At 43.3% G+C, this 15,881-nt stretch overlaps 1 protein-coding gene across 4 annotated transcripts in view; it reads left to right on the forward strand.

Moving 5' to 3' along the window:
- The window catches only part of LOC127629781 (neurobeachin-like), a 351,376-nt gene that overhangs the window by 279,712 nt on the left and 55,783 nt on the right, over nucleotides 1-15,881 (forward strand). For all 4 annotated transcript variants that reach the window (XM_052107020.1, XM_052107021.1, XM_052107023.1 and 1 more), the window contains one exon: nucleotides 7,516-7,628. In XM_052107020.1, coding sequence (XP_051962980.1) covers nucleotides 7,516-7,628 — 113 coding nt within the window. The remainder of the gene's footprint in view (nucleotides 1-7,515; nucleotides 7,629-15,881) is intronic.

Below are 15,881 nucleotides of genomic sequence, written 5' to 3' on the forward strand. Positions count from 1 at the left end.
TCTCTAGATGAGGGAACGAGTATTGCGTAAGCTAGCTTACGCTACGGGAAAGATTAATCTTTTCTGAGATATTGAAGCCAAAAAATTATCCTTAATTTTGTATCCATTGTCAACGCAGTGCAGCAGCTGCATACCTTGAGCGGGCTAGCTAGCGAGCTCATTGGTTGCTCTGCGGCAACTGCTGCAGCCTATAGACGAACTTGAGTGAACTCGCGTCCAATGAGAGCGCCCGCGCCGTCACTGTATCAAAGCCCGCCAGAATGGGCGTGGCTAGAGTGCATATAAGCGTAAGTTCGTGAGGCTGGAACCCTGGTTTTCATTGAATGAAGCGGAAGTCGCCGTGGGCGCGAAGCACGGCCGGCTACGCAATACTCGTTCCTCATCTAGAGAGAACCGAGGTTACGTTAGGCAACCGATTCGTTCTTTTACGAGAGGTTCACTCGTATTGCGTAAGCTAGCTTACGCTACGGGAACCCATTGTCAACGCCGTCGCGCCAAGCATCCACTGCATGAGCCCCGGGTGGGGGACCCGGGGAGCCCTTGTGAGTGGGGAATAATATTTGGCCGGCAAGAGTGCGGGCCAGTGAGTGTGTAATACATAAGCACATAGTGGGAAGGGAAAGACAGAGCGGCGGTGCCGGTCTGTGTGGAATGTGTCCCGTCAGTGCAGCTCACCAGGGGAGCTGTAGCGTATTAAACCGCTAGTAGTTTTGCCTGCAGGGCGGGCACTTCCAGGGTGGGGGGACCCGGGGGAGCCCTTGTGAGTGGGGGAATAATATTTGGCCGGCAAGAGTGTGGGCCAGTGAGTGTGTAATACATAAGCACATAGTGGGAAGGGAAAGACAGAGCGGAAGTGCCGGTCTGTGTGGAATGTGTCCCGTCAGTGCAGCTCACCAGGGGAGCTGTAGCGTATTAAACCGCTAGTAGTTTTGCTTGCAGGGCGGGCACTTCCAGATTGTAAAATCTGACAAAGGTGGAGGGGGAAGCCCAGCCCGCTGCCACACATATGTCGTGAATGGAAATCCCGCTGGACCATGCCCACGAGGAGGCCATGCCTCTAGTGGAGTGAGCCCTAATGGGCATGGTAGGTCTTTTGACGCGTACGCGGCAGTAATAGCGTCCACTATCCATCTAGACAGTGTCTGTTTCGAGGCGCGAAACCTTTGGTGCGCCCTCGAACGAAACGAAAAGCTGCTCAGAGCATCTGAAAGAGGCGGAGCGCGCAGTATACAATCTCAGTGCTCTGACTGGGCAAAGGAGATTGGCGTCGCGTTCAGCTACCGGATGCTGGCAGCGCCGATAGGGAAATGATTTGTGCTCTGAAAGGAGTACCGATCACCTTGGGGACATAGCCGTGTCTAGGCTTTAAAATGACCTTGGAGTCACTTGGTCCAAACTCAAGACACGCAGCGCTGACAGACAGCGCGTGAAGGTCTCCCACACGTTTAACTGATGACAGGGCAGTTAGAAAAACGGTTTAGAGTGAAAGGTATTTCAAATCCACGGATTGAAGCGGTTCGAAAGGGGGGGCTTTCATAGCTTCGAGAACTACAGAAAGATTCCAGATAGGAACCGATGGGGGATGCGGGGGGTTCATCCTTCTAGCTCCCCTGAGGAAGCGGATGACCAGCTCGTTTTTTCCCAGTGACTGGCCCTGCAGGGGTTCAGCGAACGCCGCGACGGCCGCCACATACACTTTGAGCGTGGATGGGGATCTGCCCTTATCCAGCAGCTCTTGTAAAAACACGAGCAGCAACGACACCCCACATGTCCGTGGGTCCAGGTCTCTGTCGGTGCACCATTTTGAAAACACAGACCATTTGGACGCATAGAGTCTTCTCGTGGAAGGGGCTCTAGCGTGTATGATAGTGTTTTCTGGCAAAGCGACGGGTAGTCGTTGATCACCCACGCGTGCAGCGCCCAGCGCTCTGGGTGGGGATGCCAGATCGTGCCGCGGGAACCATGTCTGATTCTCCCAGCGCGGGGCTATGAGGAGCACCGAGTGACGCGTTTTCCTGATCCTCTGCATTACCTGTGGCAATAGCGAGATGGGAGGGAAGGCGTAAAGCGGGCGGTTGGGCCAGTCCTGGGCCAGCGCGTCCTCGCTTTTCGAGAAAAATACTGGGCAGTGAGAGTTCTCTTCTGACGCAAAGAGGTCTATCTCTGCTCTGCCGAATATGCTCCATAACTTCTGGACTGTTTGAGCGTGCAGGGACCATTCCCCTGGGGAAATATTGTCTCTGGACAGTCTGTCTGGGCCGTCGTTCAGGTGGCCTGGCACGTGCGTCGCCCTCAGCGAGCGCAGGTGGCACTGGGACCAACTCAGTATGCGTTTTGTCAGATGGAAGAGGTTCCTGGATCTGACACTGCCCTGACGGTTTAGATAGGATACCACAGATCTGTTGTCCGAACTGACCGGGACGTGGTGACCCTGAATGACCGGGAGGAAGCGCACGAGCGCGAACTCGACCGCTATCATTTCCAGACAATTTATGTGAAGGAGCTTTTCCTGAACTGACCATAGGCCAAAAACCGGAGAGCCCTCGCAGACCGCGCCCCAACCCGTGTTGGACGCGTCTGTCGAGATGACTTTTCGGCGAGATACAGCTCCCATCGTCACTCCCCGCTGATACCATTCGGCCACTGCCCAGGGCTGCAGAGCTGAGATGCAGGTCTGAGTCACTCTGATCGGCTGGCGGCCCGTGGCCCAAGCCCGGCGAGATGCGCGGGTGTTTAGCCAATGCTGAAGCGGGCGCATGCACAGTAAACCCAGCTGAAGTACTGCTGCGGCTGAGGCCATGTAACCTAGCATTCTCTGAAATTTTTTCAGAGGCGTGAGGCTGTTCATCTGAAAGGACGCGGCTAGTCGCTGAACACGGCGCGCGCGCTGTGTAGATAAGCGAGCCATCTCAGAACTGTCCTGTGAGACAGAAGCTCCGTATATGACTGTGCCAAAATCAGCCAATCGTCCAAATAGTTCAGAATTCGCAAGCCCTGACTCCGCAGGGGTGCGAGCGCCGCATCCATGCACTTCGTGAAAGTACGGGGTGCTAAAGACAGGCCGAACGGAAGGACGGTGTATTGATAAACCTGGCCGTCGAAGGCGAATCTCAAGAATGGCCTGTGACGGGATTTATCTGAATCTGAAAGTAGGCATCTTTCAGATCGAGAGAAATAAACCAGTCCCCTGGCGCACATGCGCGAGGAGTTTCCTGATTGTAAGCATTTTGAACGGTCTTTTTGCGAGCACCTTGTTCAAAACCCTGAGATCTAATATTGGTCTGAGGCCGCCGTCTTTCTTGGGGACAAGAAAATAACGGCTGTAAAACCCTGACTCGCTCAGAGAAGGTGGCACTCTCTCTATGGCCCTTTTGCACAGAAGGTTTGCTATTTCTGAACGAAGCATGCAGGCTGCTTCCGTGTTCACAGTAGTTTCGAGCCGCGCTCTGAAGCAGGGAGGGCGGTGATCGAACTGTAGCAAATAGCCCTGTTTTATTGTGCTTAACACCCATTTGGATATCCCTGGGATAGCTTTCCTTGCTTTGAAGCGTAACGCTAGAGGGTGAATGGCCAATTTGCCCTGATTGCCGCACACAGCGAGCTGAACAGAATGTGTGAGCGCGCTTACTGTGCTTATGCATGACTGCTCGCAGACAGCAAGGACAGGCTGTTCTGTGAGTGACTTCCCGATTGAAGTGAATGGGGAAAGAGTCACATCTGTTAAGTGATGCGCGAGCATAGTCACGGGCATGGGACTTACATACAGAGAGGTGTTTGCTGGCCGTGTGACAGAGCGGGCAGAGAATGGGCGCGCACGGACTCGTGGGCGTGTTTATTGACTCTAACACTCGAGCTGGCTGTGCCTGCTTTATGTGAGTGGGCTCTGATAGGGACACGGGAAGTGTAATGCTTGTGTGTAGGGGTGAACACTGGATTGTGGGCACATTTTCTACACATAAGGCATGTTTGCTTTTTACAAGATTTCTTTGGGTCGCCGTGAAAACGGCATTTGAGTGCAGGCAAGCGGGCAGTATCACCGGCTTGTTGGCTGCTGAATCCACCACTGCAGTAGCCTGAGAGAAGGGGACTGACAGGGGGTGAAGCTTTGACGGTGGTCCGGCCACGGCGGGACTGAGCCGTCGTTTCCTCAACAAAGCTAGGAGGACTTCGGTTGCTCAGGTTTCAGCGCAATCTTAGGCCGAGGCCCGCGGGGGGGCGGCGGTCTGCGGCGGCTGTCTGAGCGCGATCTAGGGCGGCCGCCCTGTCGACGCTGAGAAGTCTGGCTTTGCTGAGCTGGGCGCTGTGAAGAGGCTCGTGCAGGAGGCTGGTCACGTGGGTGGCCTGCAGAGGAGCTAGCGCGACGAGGCAGGAAGAGATTCATGGCTTGGGTGGCTTTCTGGACTTCCGAGAAACGGTCAACAATGGCACTCACCACGGAACCGAAGAGACTGGATGGAGAGAGCGGCGCGTTGAGGAACGTGGAGCGTTCAGCTTCTCCCATGTCAGCTAGCGTTAGCCATAGGTGTCTCTTGGTCACAGTCAGCGCGGCCATGCACTTCCCTAGGGCTTGAGCTGCAGCTTTGGTGGCGCGAAGGGCGAGATCCGTCGCGCTCCTTAGATCTGAAACAGCATCTGGGTGCCTGCCTTTCTCATCCCACTCTCGAAGAAGGTCCGCTTGGAGGATCTGTAAGACGGCCATGGAATGCAGAGCAGATGCGGCTTGGCCGGCGGCGGCATAGGCGTGGCCAGCACAGGCAGAAGTAGTTCTGCAGGCCTTAGACGGGAGCACTGGCTTAGACCGCCATCTCGCGGAGGGCGGGCAAAGGTCTGCTGCTACCGAATCCTCGACCGGGGGGATGGAAGTAGCCCCTCTCGGTGGCGCCATCCACCGAAGCAAGAGAGGTGGAGACATGGGATCGGTTCCTGGCCGAGAGAGGCGCGTTCCACGATTTAGAGAGCTCGGCGTGGAGTTCCGGCAGGAAGGGAGCGGCCCGGGCCGCGGGCTCTGAAGAAAGCAGCCGTCGAGTCTGTTGGGAGCCTGCTCAGAGGGCGGTGACCACTCGAGCCCGAGGCGGTCGACGGCCTGTGTGAGGAGGCGCGTTAGTTCTTCTTCGACTCCGGCGCGGGTCCTGCTGGATTCCTGGGCCGAAGAGGAGGCTTGGAAGCCTGACCACTCCTCGCTGTCCGAAGCCATGATGGAACAGCAGCCCTTATCCTCCGCCTCGTCATCCGAGATGGCAGCAGTGCGGCCGCTCGGTGGCAACTGCGCGTCCCGTGGGGGCGGGGAGGGTGAAAGCGAGGCTCGAGGGAGAGGCTCCGGCGAGGTAGTCGCTTCTAACACCGGTTCCGGCAGCCTTTGGGAGCGGCGCTTCTTTCTGCGCGGCGTAACGAAAGGCGCCGCGGCGGATTCTCAAGTTCGTCTATAGGCTGCAGCAGTTGCCGCAGAGCAACCAATGAGCTCGCTAGCTAGCGCGCTCAAGGTATGCAGCTGCTGCACTGCGTTGACAATGGATACAAAATTAAGGATAATTTTTTGGCTTCAATATCTCAGAAAAGATGAATCTTTCCCGTAGCGTAAGCTAGCTTACGCAATACGAGAGAACCTCTCGTAAGAGAACTATAGTTTCTGCCAAAAAAAACTAAAACAAACAAACATGGTTACTACACTCGTGTTTACTAAAGTCATGGTAACTACAGTGTTACTGTAGTAAAACTATAGTTTCTGCCAAAAAAAACTAAAACAAACAAACATGGTTAGGTTACTACACTCATGTTTACTACAGTCATGGTAACTACAGTGTTACTGTAGTAAAACTATAGTTTCTGCAAAAAAAACTAAAACAAACAAACATGGTTAGGTTACTACACTCGTGTTTACTACAGTCATTGTAACTACAGTGTTACTGTAGTAAAACTATAGTTTCTGCCAAAAAAAACAAGGTTACTACAGTATTACTATAGTAAAACTTTGTTTAATTTTCAAAAGGCTTCTGAAAAATGTAGTTAATTTCATAGCTACTTGCCTACTCATCACCATAGATAAGATGGGAGAGTTGTTTGTGAAAATGCATTCCAAAATTATTTAGCATTTGTAGCCTTTGATAAGTGATACATATCACACACAATAAACATTCTGTCATATGGGAGAAATTATAGAGGACATGTAGGGACATGGCATTCAGAAAAAAGGTTAGCTAGTTTATAGCCCTTTTCTCATGACTGGTTCTCCTGTGACAGTTTTTGCAATCTGAAATCCATATTGCTACAACCCGAAGAAGACAGAGAGAGAGGGAAAAGAAATGGAAGGAGAGAAAGACTAAGCCACATCTGGCATCTCTTGTACTGCCGCATATGTGCTCCGTCATGGATACCTCATATAGGTCACCATGGTTACCACCACTCTCTAGCCAATCAGTGGAGAGGCCTGACCGTGCCACAGGGAGGAGTGTCAAGGGTACAGTGTCATCCTCAGAAAGAATTAACATGTCTTTAATTACACCCACGCCACAACTTTGCCACACATTCAGTAACCGATTTGACTTTCAGGAAACTTTCACCAAGAAATAATACCACTGAGCCTTTTATAATCCTCCACTGCTGTAATATAGTCATTAGGCTGGGTGACAAGTGACCGCGCCAACATTTGCCTGTTCATTTTGTTGAGAACTCTATTACGGTACATGTTATTATAAAAACTTGAGCTGTTATTATTGTTTCAGCTCACAGTGGTACTGTATGCAATGTCTGTTATTACACATAGAATTTTGCACAGGCAAGACCCTCCACATTTTCTTTAGGAAAAGTAAAAAGACAGTTTTATTGATAGTATTGATATTGATTATCGAAAGTGTTGGGAAATTACTTGAAAAAAGGAATACACTACAAATTAGTACTCTAAAATTGTAATCAGATTACAGAATGATTACTTCTTTTGAAAATTACAGGTAATTACATTACTAATTACTTTTAAGTTACGAAACACTTTTTACAGAAAAGCTTTTATTTTTACGCTCATCAAACCTTAAATAATGTCTATATTTAATATTTGATTCGTCAGGGATACACACCCTTCAGCTGTCACAAAGCGCAAACAAATATACATATTAAGGAAATTTATGTTTAAAATGTATTCTTTATTTATAATATCTTTTTAGAAATACGTGTAACACAGTTATTTGAAAGTAATTAAATTAATTAAGTCAGTAACTGTAATCGGATTACAAGATTTTAAAATTAATGAACTACATTACTTTTGTATGCAAGTAATTAGATTACAGTAATTAATTAATTTGTAAATAGACTGCACCCAACACTGATTATCATACTGTGTTTTGAATTTGCGATACATAGTTATACATTCTGCATTTATGATGGTAAATGCTGATGGAGCACTGCAAAAAAGACCTGGACAACTTTGTCATTAAAGACCAAGCGTTGGACAGCTGTAACTTTTTGGAACTTACTGTCCACCTGCTATCCACTATTTTCAAGTCTCTCATTTCTTTCTTTTTTCAGGACGGACGTACAATGATCTCAATCAGTATCCTGTCTTCCCTTGGGTCCTCACAAACTATGAATCTGAAGAGCTGGACCTCACAATTCCCGGCAACTTCAGGGATCTTTCAAAGGTACACACACAAATGTATGGTATATACAGTATTAGCAGTCCGCTGATATTGGTTTGATATCTAGAAAGCAGGGCGGCCAATGGCTGAAATAATGCTGATATATATTATGGGGTGGCTGAGTGGTTGAGGCTCAGGGTTACTGACCAGAAGGTTGGGGGTTCAAGCCCCAGCACCACCAAGATGCCACTGTTGGGTCCTTGAGCAAGGCACTTAATTCCAGGTTGCTCCGGGGGGATTGTCCCTGTAATAAGTGCACTGTAAGTCGCTTTGGATAAAAGCGTCTGCCAAATGCATAAATGTTAATGTAATATATATACATTACAGGCTTTAATGACCATAAATGAAATGGGTGGATACATGGACAAAAGAGTAAAAGTAGTATGCGCACATCCAAACTTTAAGGCAGGTGCATGATCAAACATTTACAAATTTTGAATACTAATGCTAAAAAGCTAATAACACAGCATCAACAATGCATCACAAAGGCAAATTATACTTAACAATTAACATTGTAAACAGATTCATGTATTCAAGCAACTGTTTCAGTGTTGATGTTCAGTCTTGATAAGATCTGGTTTTTGTTGCCTTCATTTGTATCTTCAATATACAGTATTTATATTTTTAATGTATTTTAGGGCATGGCAGAAAATGTTTTGCATGATGAGGATATATATATATATATCCTCATCATGCAAAACATTTTCTGCCATGCCCTAAAATACATTAAAAATATAAATACTGTATATTTATATATATATATATATATATATATATACTGTATATTTGTATTCTATGGGTGTTGGTTGTTGTGTATTTGTGTTTGAATTATGTTAATTTGTATGTATCCATGCGTATACTATCGCTTATGTGTTGTCTATGTATCCACCCAGGACATCAGATTAGGTGGAGTTATTAGCAGCAGTTTACATATTACATAGTTTGAAGTATGTTCCGATGAGGACTCTTATGTGGGTCGAAACGTTAACCACATGGTTACTTATTAGAGCAGTAATTCTACAAGTGGCTCTTTTCTGATTTTAGCAAATGAGAAACAAAGTTTCTTCAATCAACACATATTTTCCACAATATTTATTAATACATTGAAAACTGCTTATTTGCATATATGTCCTTATTTTTTCTCTCAAGCTACTCTATAACTTCATCAGATTGTCTCATTCTCTCTTTCTCTTGCTCTCATTTTTTTGCATTTACATCTCACAAGCTCACTGACCTGAAAACAACCACATTCCTGTCTGAGCATATCTCTCTATAGATTTCTACCTCTCGTTCTCACACACCCTCATCCTCATTTTTAAAATTATTATTATTTGGAAAAATGCAGACTTAAAGATTTCTATACAAAAAACAACATTGTTTATCTGTCTACCAGGAGAAAAGTGATGTTTACAAGATTGATCCTATGCTTTTCAGTACAAAATTTATTACTGGATTTGCCAGGTTAGTTGCATTAAACATTTGAAAGGTCCTGAAAACAAAGATAGGTTTAGTTTGAGGCACTTGGCCTACCAGTTTTGTATCACTTGGTAGCTTATTTACCATAATTAATCTTAACCATAATTCTTAGCCCTCACCTTTTCTGTTTTACCATCAGTAAATCTATGCTACAATACCAGTTCTTACAGCACTCTAGTTCCTGAACATGTCAGTATGGGACCAGGTGGGCAAAAGAAGCCCCCTGGCCTGAGGAAGACAGTGATGTATTATAATGTATGCTTGTGACATCCTCCCTGTGCTGTTTACCAGCTTGAGCTGCCTTCATTAGTGGGAGTTCACAGGCCTGCGGCCATCCTGACGCATGTCCTTGGCCAACTTGGGGCTCTAACCTCTGAAGGTTTACTGCTGCTGAATCAAAAACAGGGGCTTTAACCTCCCTCCCCATTTGCTTGCTGTGAAGACCCTTGCTTTTGTTCTATAATGTATGGAGGGGTGTGCAGCCCTGGGGGCAAATGTGGGTAGCGGATGGAGTGTGTTATTGCAGATAATGAGGTGGACGGCTGCATTGTCTTTGCAGTGAATATGCTGTTAAATTCCTGTTGTTTTTATCCCAAAATGTGTGTGCATGAGTATTTTAGATTCGTTTTTATTTAAATTTTAATGTCATTTTAGTTTTACTTATTGTTTATTCTTCATAAATAGTTTAGATTTTTATATTTAGAAAATGACTCATTTAATTTTTCAGTTTTAGTTTTGATTCCATGTAACACCGCACCTTAAATTGTTCCACCTGCTTATGACAATGCACATGGTTGTGTAACATGTCAATAAGACGGTCTCTTCTCTTGTCTGTTTGGTTATTTTTGGTGGATAGAAACACTGAAACTCAAAAGCCTGGACATCAATCATTGAGCGCATTTACATGTGGACCAATTCACTGATAACTACCAAAACTCAGCTTATTCAACTAAATCTGACAACGCAAGAAAACTGTGTTATTGTGAGATTTGTAATCATTATTCTCTGCTTTTGAGATTAAACCTTAAACAGGCATTGGCACACCACTTGCACAAGGATAAGCTGGTTAGAACGTTGGTTAATGTGTTTATGTGCAAGTGAGTAATGGCAAAAATCTGTGTGCCGTTCGATTTATGCTTAAACTGTTTATTACCTTAATGGGATAGTTCACAAAAAATTTTAATTTAATCATTTACTCACCCTCATGTCATCCCAGATGTGTATGATTTTATTTCTTCTTCTGAACACAAATTAAGAATATTTCAGCTCTGTAGGTCAATATAATGCAAGTGAATTGTGACCAGAAATTTGAAACTCCAAAAATCATAAAAAGCATAAAAGTAATCCATATGACTCCAGTGGTTACATTTTTTATCTTTAAAGGCGATTTAATACATGTGGGTGAGAAACATAAATATTTAAGTCTTTTTTTATTTTTTTTTTTACTATAAATCTCCACTTTCACTTTCAGAATGTGGGAAAAAAAATGTAAGTGAAGATTTATAATCAAAAGGGACTGAAAATGTATCTGTATATCACCAAAAGTGATTACATTGCTTCAGAAGACCACTGGATTCATGTGGATTACTTTTTTGCTGCCTTTGTGATTTTTGGTGCTTTAACGTTCTTGTCTCCATTCACTTGCACTGAAAGGGCCAACAGAGATGCAATATACTTCTAAAATCTTTGTTTGTGTTCAGCAGAAGAAAGATAGTAATACACATCTGGAATGTCATGAAAGTGGGTAAATAATGAGTGAATTGTAATTTTTGGGTGAACTATCCCTTCAGCCCAGTAAACCTTAAACCTTAAACTGTTTGGGGTGTTTATTACATGACCTTACACATTGTTTGCTTTTTAAGCATAATCAATGTAAGAACATGCATGTAATCGCAATCATTGATTAATACACTGCCTGGCCAAAAAAAACTTGCCGTTTGGATTTTGAAAAGCAGATACTTAAGAGCCTATGATTGGATCATTATTTAATTGATTAATATGTTTGAGCTGGCAACAATTCTTTTAACTCTAACTGATGCAGTGTGTAGTTCTCATTTCTTAAACAACCATGTCGGAAGATGTATCCCGTGGTTGTGGAAAACATTTTACTGTGTTTCAGAAGGGGCAAATTATTGACCTGCATCAAGCAAAGAAAACAAATATGGAGATTGCTGAAATGCCTCGTGGCTGTTTAATAGTGAAAGTAAGAGCATTTCCACAAGCACAATGTGACAAGAACTTACAGGATTGGGACTAAACAGCTGTGTGGCCACAAGAAAGCCACTTGTTAGTGAGGCTAATTGGAAAAAATTACTTCAATTTGTTAGGGAGCATAAACCTTGGACTGTGGAGCAATAGAAAAAGGTCATGTGGTCTAATGAGCCCAGATTTACCCTATTCCAAAATGATGGGCACGTCAGGGTAAGAAGGGAAGCGCATAAAGCGATACACCCGTCATATGCCTACTGTACAAGCCTCTGGAGGCAGATTTATGATCTGGGGTTGCTTCAGTTGGTCAGGTCTAGGCTCAGCAACATTATGCAGAAATAAAATGAAGTCAGCTGACTACCTGAATGTACTGAATGACCAGCTTATCCCATCAATGGATTTTCTTCTTGATGGCACGGGCATATTCCAGGACGACAGTGCCAAGATTTAGTGGGCTCAGATTGTGAAATAGTGGTTCAGGGAGTCATAGGAATCATTTCCACATAAGAATTGGCCAAGACCAAGAGTCCTGACCTTAACCCAATAGAAAGTTTTTGGGATGTGCTGGAGAAGACTTTATGGAGTGGTTTGACTCTCCCATCATCAATACAAGATCTCGACCAAAAATGAATACAAATCTGGACGGAAATAACTGTTGTGACAAAAGACGTTTTCCTAATTTTATTGATATTTATTTTTGCATTAGTGTACATTTATAGTATCAGTTTATTTTTAAGTATTTAGCAATCTCCTGTTTTTGTTTTTATTTTAATTTTAGTTAATGAATATACTTTTTCACTGTTTTCGTCTTCATGGTTTATTCTACTTATCCGTTATACAGATTAATACAGATACATGTCCATACACTTTCGGTAGACACCTATGTGTGTATGTCCTCAATACAACCTAAAGCAAATATTGCCATCTTGCATTGCAAACACGCATCTAGGAAAACATACAAGTTGGGCTGGTGGTTCTTCTGAATGCACCCTTCATCAAATTCAAACCTGCCATTCTTACACACCCAAAGTCCCAGACACGCAAGCTGCTCATCTCTGTCCTGTGAGCCATGGTTACGTGACCTGCCAAGCAGGAAACAGTTGCCAGTCAAATTGGTGAATGCCCTCCAGCGCCATAGTGATGGGCAGCATTGTGCAGCACTGCAGAAATATCCTGCTTGATACGTACCATAATTCCCATCTCAACCCCACCTGCAATACACCTGAAGTCATTCCACCAATAGCGTGTGCATTCAACTGAATGCAAAGTTACTGAAAACAGGTCTCTTGGTGCCCCCGGGCTAAGACTAGCACATTTTTGCACAGAGCTACATTGACATGGTAGACAGATTTATTAGAATCTAATGATTATTTCTATCATGATTGACAGGTGGCTGATAGAAATGGGAAGCCGTCTCACTCAAGGCTATTAATTGGCGTGTGCTAATGCGAAGCCATCGCTAGGCCCATACAGAACATATCAGCAGCAAGTCTCTGCTGTGATTTCACGTTATTCCACTTCTTTTGCACAGCTTTGACAGGAAATTAGATGAAGTGTCTCCGACGGATGTTTTTTGTGTGGGCTAGTGAGGTGGAGCTGAGAACTGACAGCAAACATAATTACCTGAGTTGTGCAAATCTCTTGTTATGAGTGTCTGATAAGTTTGTGCACACATAATTCTAGTTGACTGGACTTGTGTTCGAAAAATTATCTCACCAAATATGAATCCCCATGTATCAGTCAATGTTTTAGCAATAGTTATTTATTTATTTTTCTTTGAAATGTTGTTTCAAAATAGATTTTTGGTCCCTTTTTGTTTAAACTCAAAGGGGTTGCATCATGAGAAATCAAATTTCCCTTGAACCTTAGAGATATAAAAGAGTTCATTATACTTTGAAAACATATTGTAACTTTCAGTCTCAAGCAGTCACTTCAAAAGTGCCAATTTGGTATTCTGAAACATGATCCATCCAGTCACAGTGAGGTAAAATAGAAGTAGAAGATGTCCCAAAACATGTGGACAACGTGGATCTAGTCTCATTTATTAAGCGTTACTATAACAAAATTTTTGCAAACCGAGGTTAACGTGTAATTTTTTATGTTTTTCTGGAGTTTCCTGGTGAAATTAACAATAGTGCGTTTTATTAACTTTCTTAAAAATCACAGGTATTATGGCTGTTTATGACTTTATAAACACTATATAAAAATATATATATATTTCTCTATATTGCTCACCCACTTTTACTCTAAAGCATCATTTGAAAAACGATCTACATTTTAACGCTTGTATCACAGACCCATCTACATTTACACACATATTTCAGTATGATTAACTTCCGCGGTAGCTCACCTGATAGTGCTGGATTTTGAACTCGGTGACCAAGCCTCGAGCCCAGCAAAGGACACTCGAAAAGGAAAGTGAAAGCAGCTCGAAATATTGTGGCTGCATCAGTAAAATTTAATTTGCTTTTAAAACACTATCGTCGGTTAGGTTAAGTTGTTGGCTTATGGTAAGGATGTCTGTTTTGTTCTCCTCTCATTTATCTTTTTGAAAACTATTGGTTAGGTTTAGGTTAAATTTGTAAGTTAGGGAGGTACATTTTACTCAATAAAACATCCATCTAATATTCACCTTTAAAACCTTGTCTGAATACAACATAATTTCACTTGCTTTTGTCGCCCCCCTTTGGACATTTCACTGGAAAACTGCAGCCAAACGTGTAATGAAGCACTTAATTTTGGTTGGCAAAACTTTTGCCACTGTCACATAAATTTAATGAGATCAGGCTGGAATAACTAATAATGCGAATAAAATATGGGGAAAATGTACCAAAGTATGTATATGCTGAATATAGCCTATTTATTTTATTTTTAAACTCCTTCAATTTTTTTTAATTAGCTATTACTTTCTTTCAGAGCGTAACATACTCTGAAAGCCATACTGCTATTTTAACCGCTTTGAGCACAGCCTGAACAGGATCAGTTTTCTTTCTACCTCCTTGTCTTAGAAATTACCAGCTCTTTGCCCTACTTTACCACTGAGAGATGCATTGTGGGTAATACCGGGCTTGGCTGCTAAAGACCCCTCTTCAGTTACTCCCAGAGATGCCGTATCTGTTTTCTCCGTTCTCCCTTCTTCCTCACTTCCTCACTCACATCTTTGTGCTCTGCAAGCTCGTTTGAGAGACGCATCTGCTTTGTTTTGACTTGCGGGAGCTTGATTGCATTAGACTGAAGCTCCACATACTGTGCTCGGCGGCTGACGAGGCCAGCGAAAACAAGTTCAACTCTTGCTGACAGCACACTGCCGGCACACTGCTCCGTAATTAAATTTTCTCTGAGATATGAAATACAGAATGTGACTCTCCAGGAGACGTATTGCAGATATCACCAAATGACGGCACTCTCTCATTTTGCCATTGATAAATGACTCCAAAACCCATGGCATTTCCTTTGAACATAAGAGAGTTGCCTGTGGAATGATAATTGTTCTTGAGGTTGTGGTTTGTTTGCAGCAAAGTGAGGTAAACAGTGTAAGAGGAAGATTTGCTTTGAATATTGTTTGGTGGGTAATTGTAAGAACATTTCATGAGCTTCACCATACAGACCTGTCAGAAGCAGTTTTTGCTGTTTTAATGACCAAAGTTAATTTTAGTTGTTGTCCATACCAGCATAGTTATGTAATGTGGGAAAACCATAAAGACAGTGTGTTTATAAGTTGTCCCATGGTACTTATTTTAGTTTCCGGAAGCAAAGGCGAATGGTTACATTTATAAAGACAATATGACATACACATTCACTGTGGTTATCTGAAACTTACAGTATATCAGATATGACAGCATTTATAACAAATTATCTTTTTTTATGAGAGTTATAAGTTAATATTTTTAAGAAGAGAAACACAATTATCATTTAGGCGAACCTAAAATCAAATGCATCTCTCCAAGTTGTAGAATTTGATTGAACAAATGGACACTTTGAACGTTTTTATGGCCTCTTAAATTTTATCATATCTTATTCCCCAAAAAAGCTTATTTAATTTGCTAATTAGATTATTCAACGGATTGTCCCTGCACAGGTATCATTGGGGGTGTTTTGAATAGGCTTGCTTTAATTAGGTCACTAGGGATCTGCTCAGACTCTTCGTCAAACACTTGAATAAGAGGTGTGATATTATATGCATGCATGTGACCTTTAGTATTGTGCCTACAGATTTACTTGTCCTAATTATAATTCATGAACCAAAATCAACTATTAAGCAAATTTGCGATTACCACTCAGCTAATATGTTGCCCTTTCTTATATTATAAACCAAAAATTTTACATAGAAAAAGTGTTTAAAAACAGTGCAGATGAATGAAAAGAATGCATTCCACATTATAAAATGGATTGTTACGCAATTGGATGCTGATTGGTCAAAAGCCATGCTGTATTCATGATAAAGCACAGCTCTGACCTCTTCACAGAACTTCTATTTGTATCACTCCTCAGCACCCGGTACTTATTCTTGTTGCCTAGCAACATTCTCTTTACTGTTTACTGCCATGTACTTGGGCTTGGGGGTTGGGTTCT

The sequence above is a fragment of the Xyrauchen texanus genome, chromosome 36 (genome assembly GCF_025860055.1).
Source record: "Xyrauchen texanus isolate HMW12.3.18 chromosome 36, RBS_HiC_50CHRs, whole genome shotgun sequence".
Lineage (NCBI taxonomy): Eukaryota > Metazoa > Chordata > Actinopteri > Cypriniformes > Catostomidae > Xyrauchen > Xyrauchen texanus.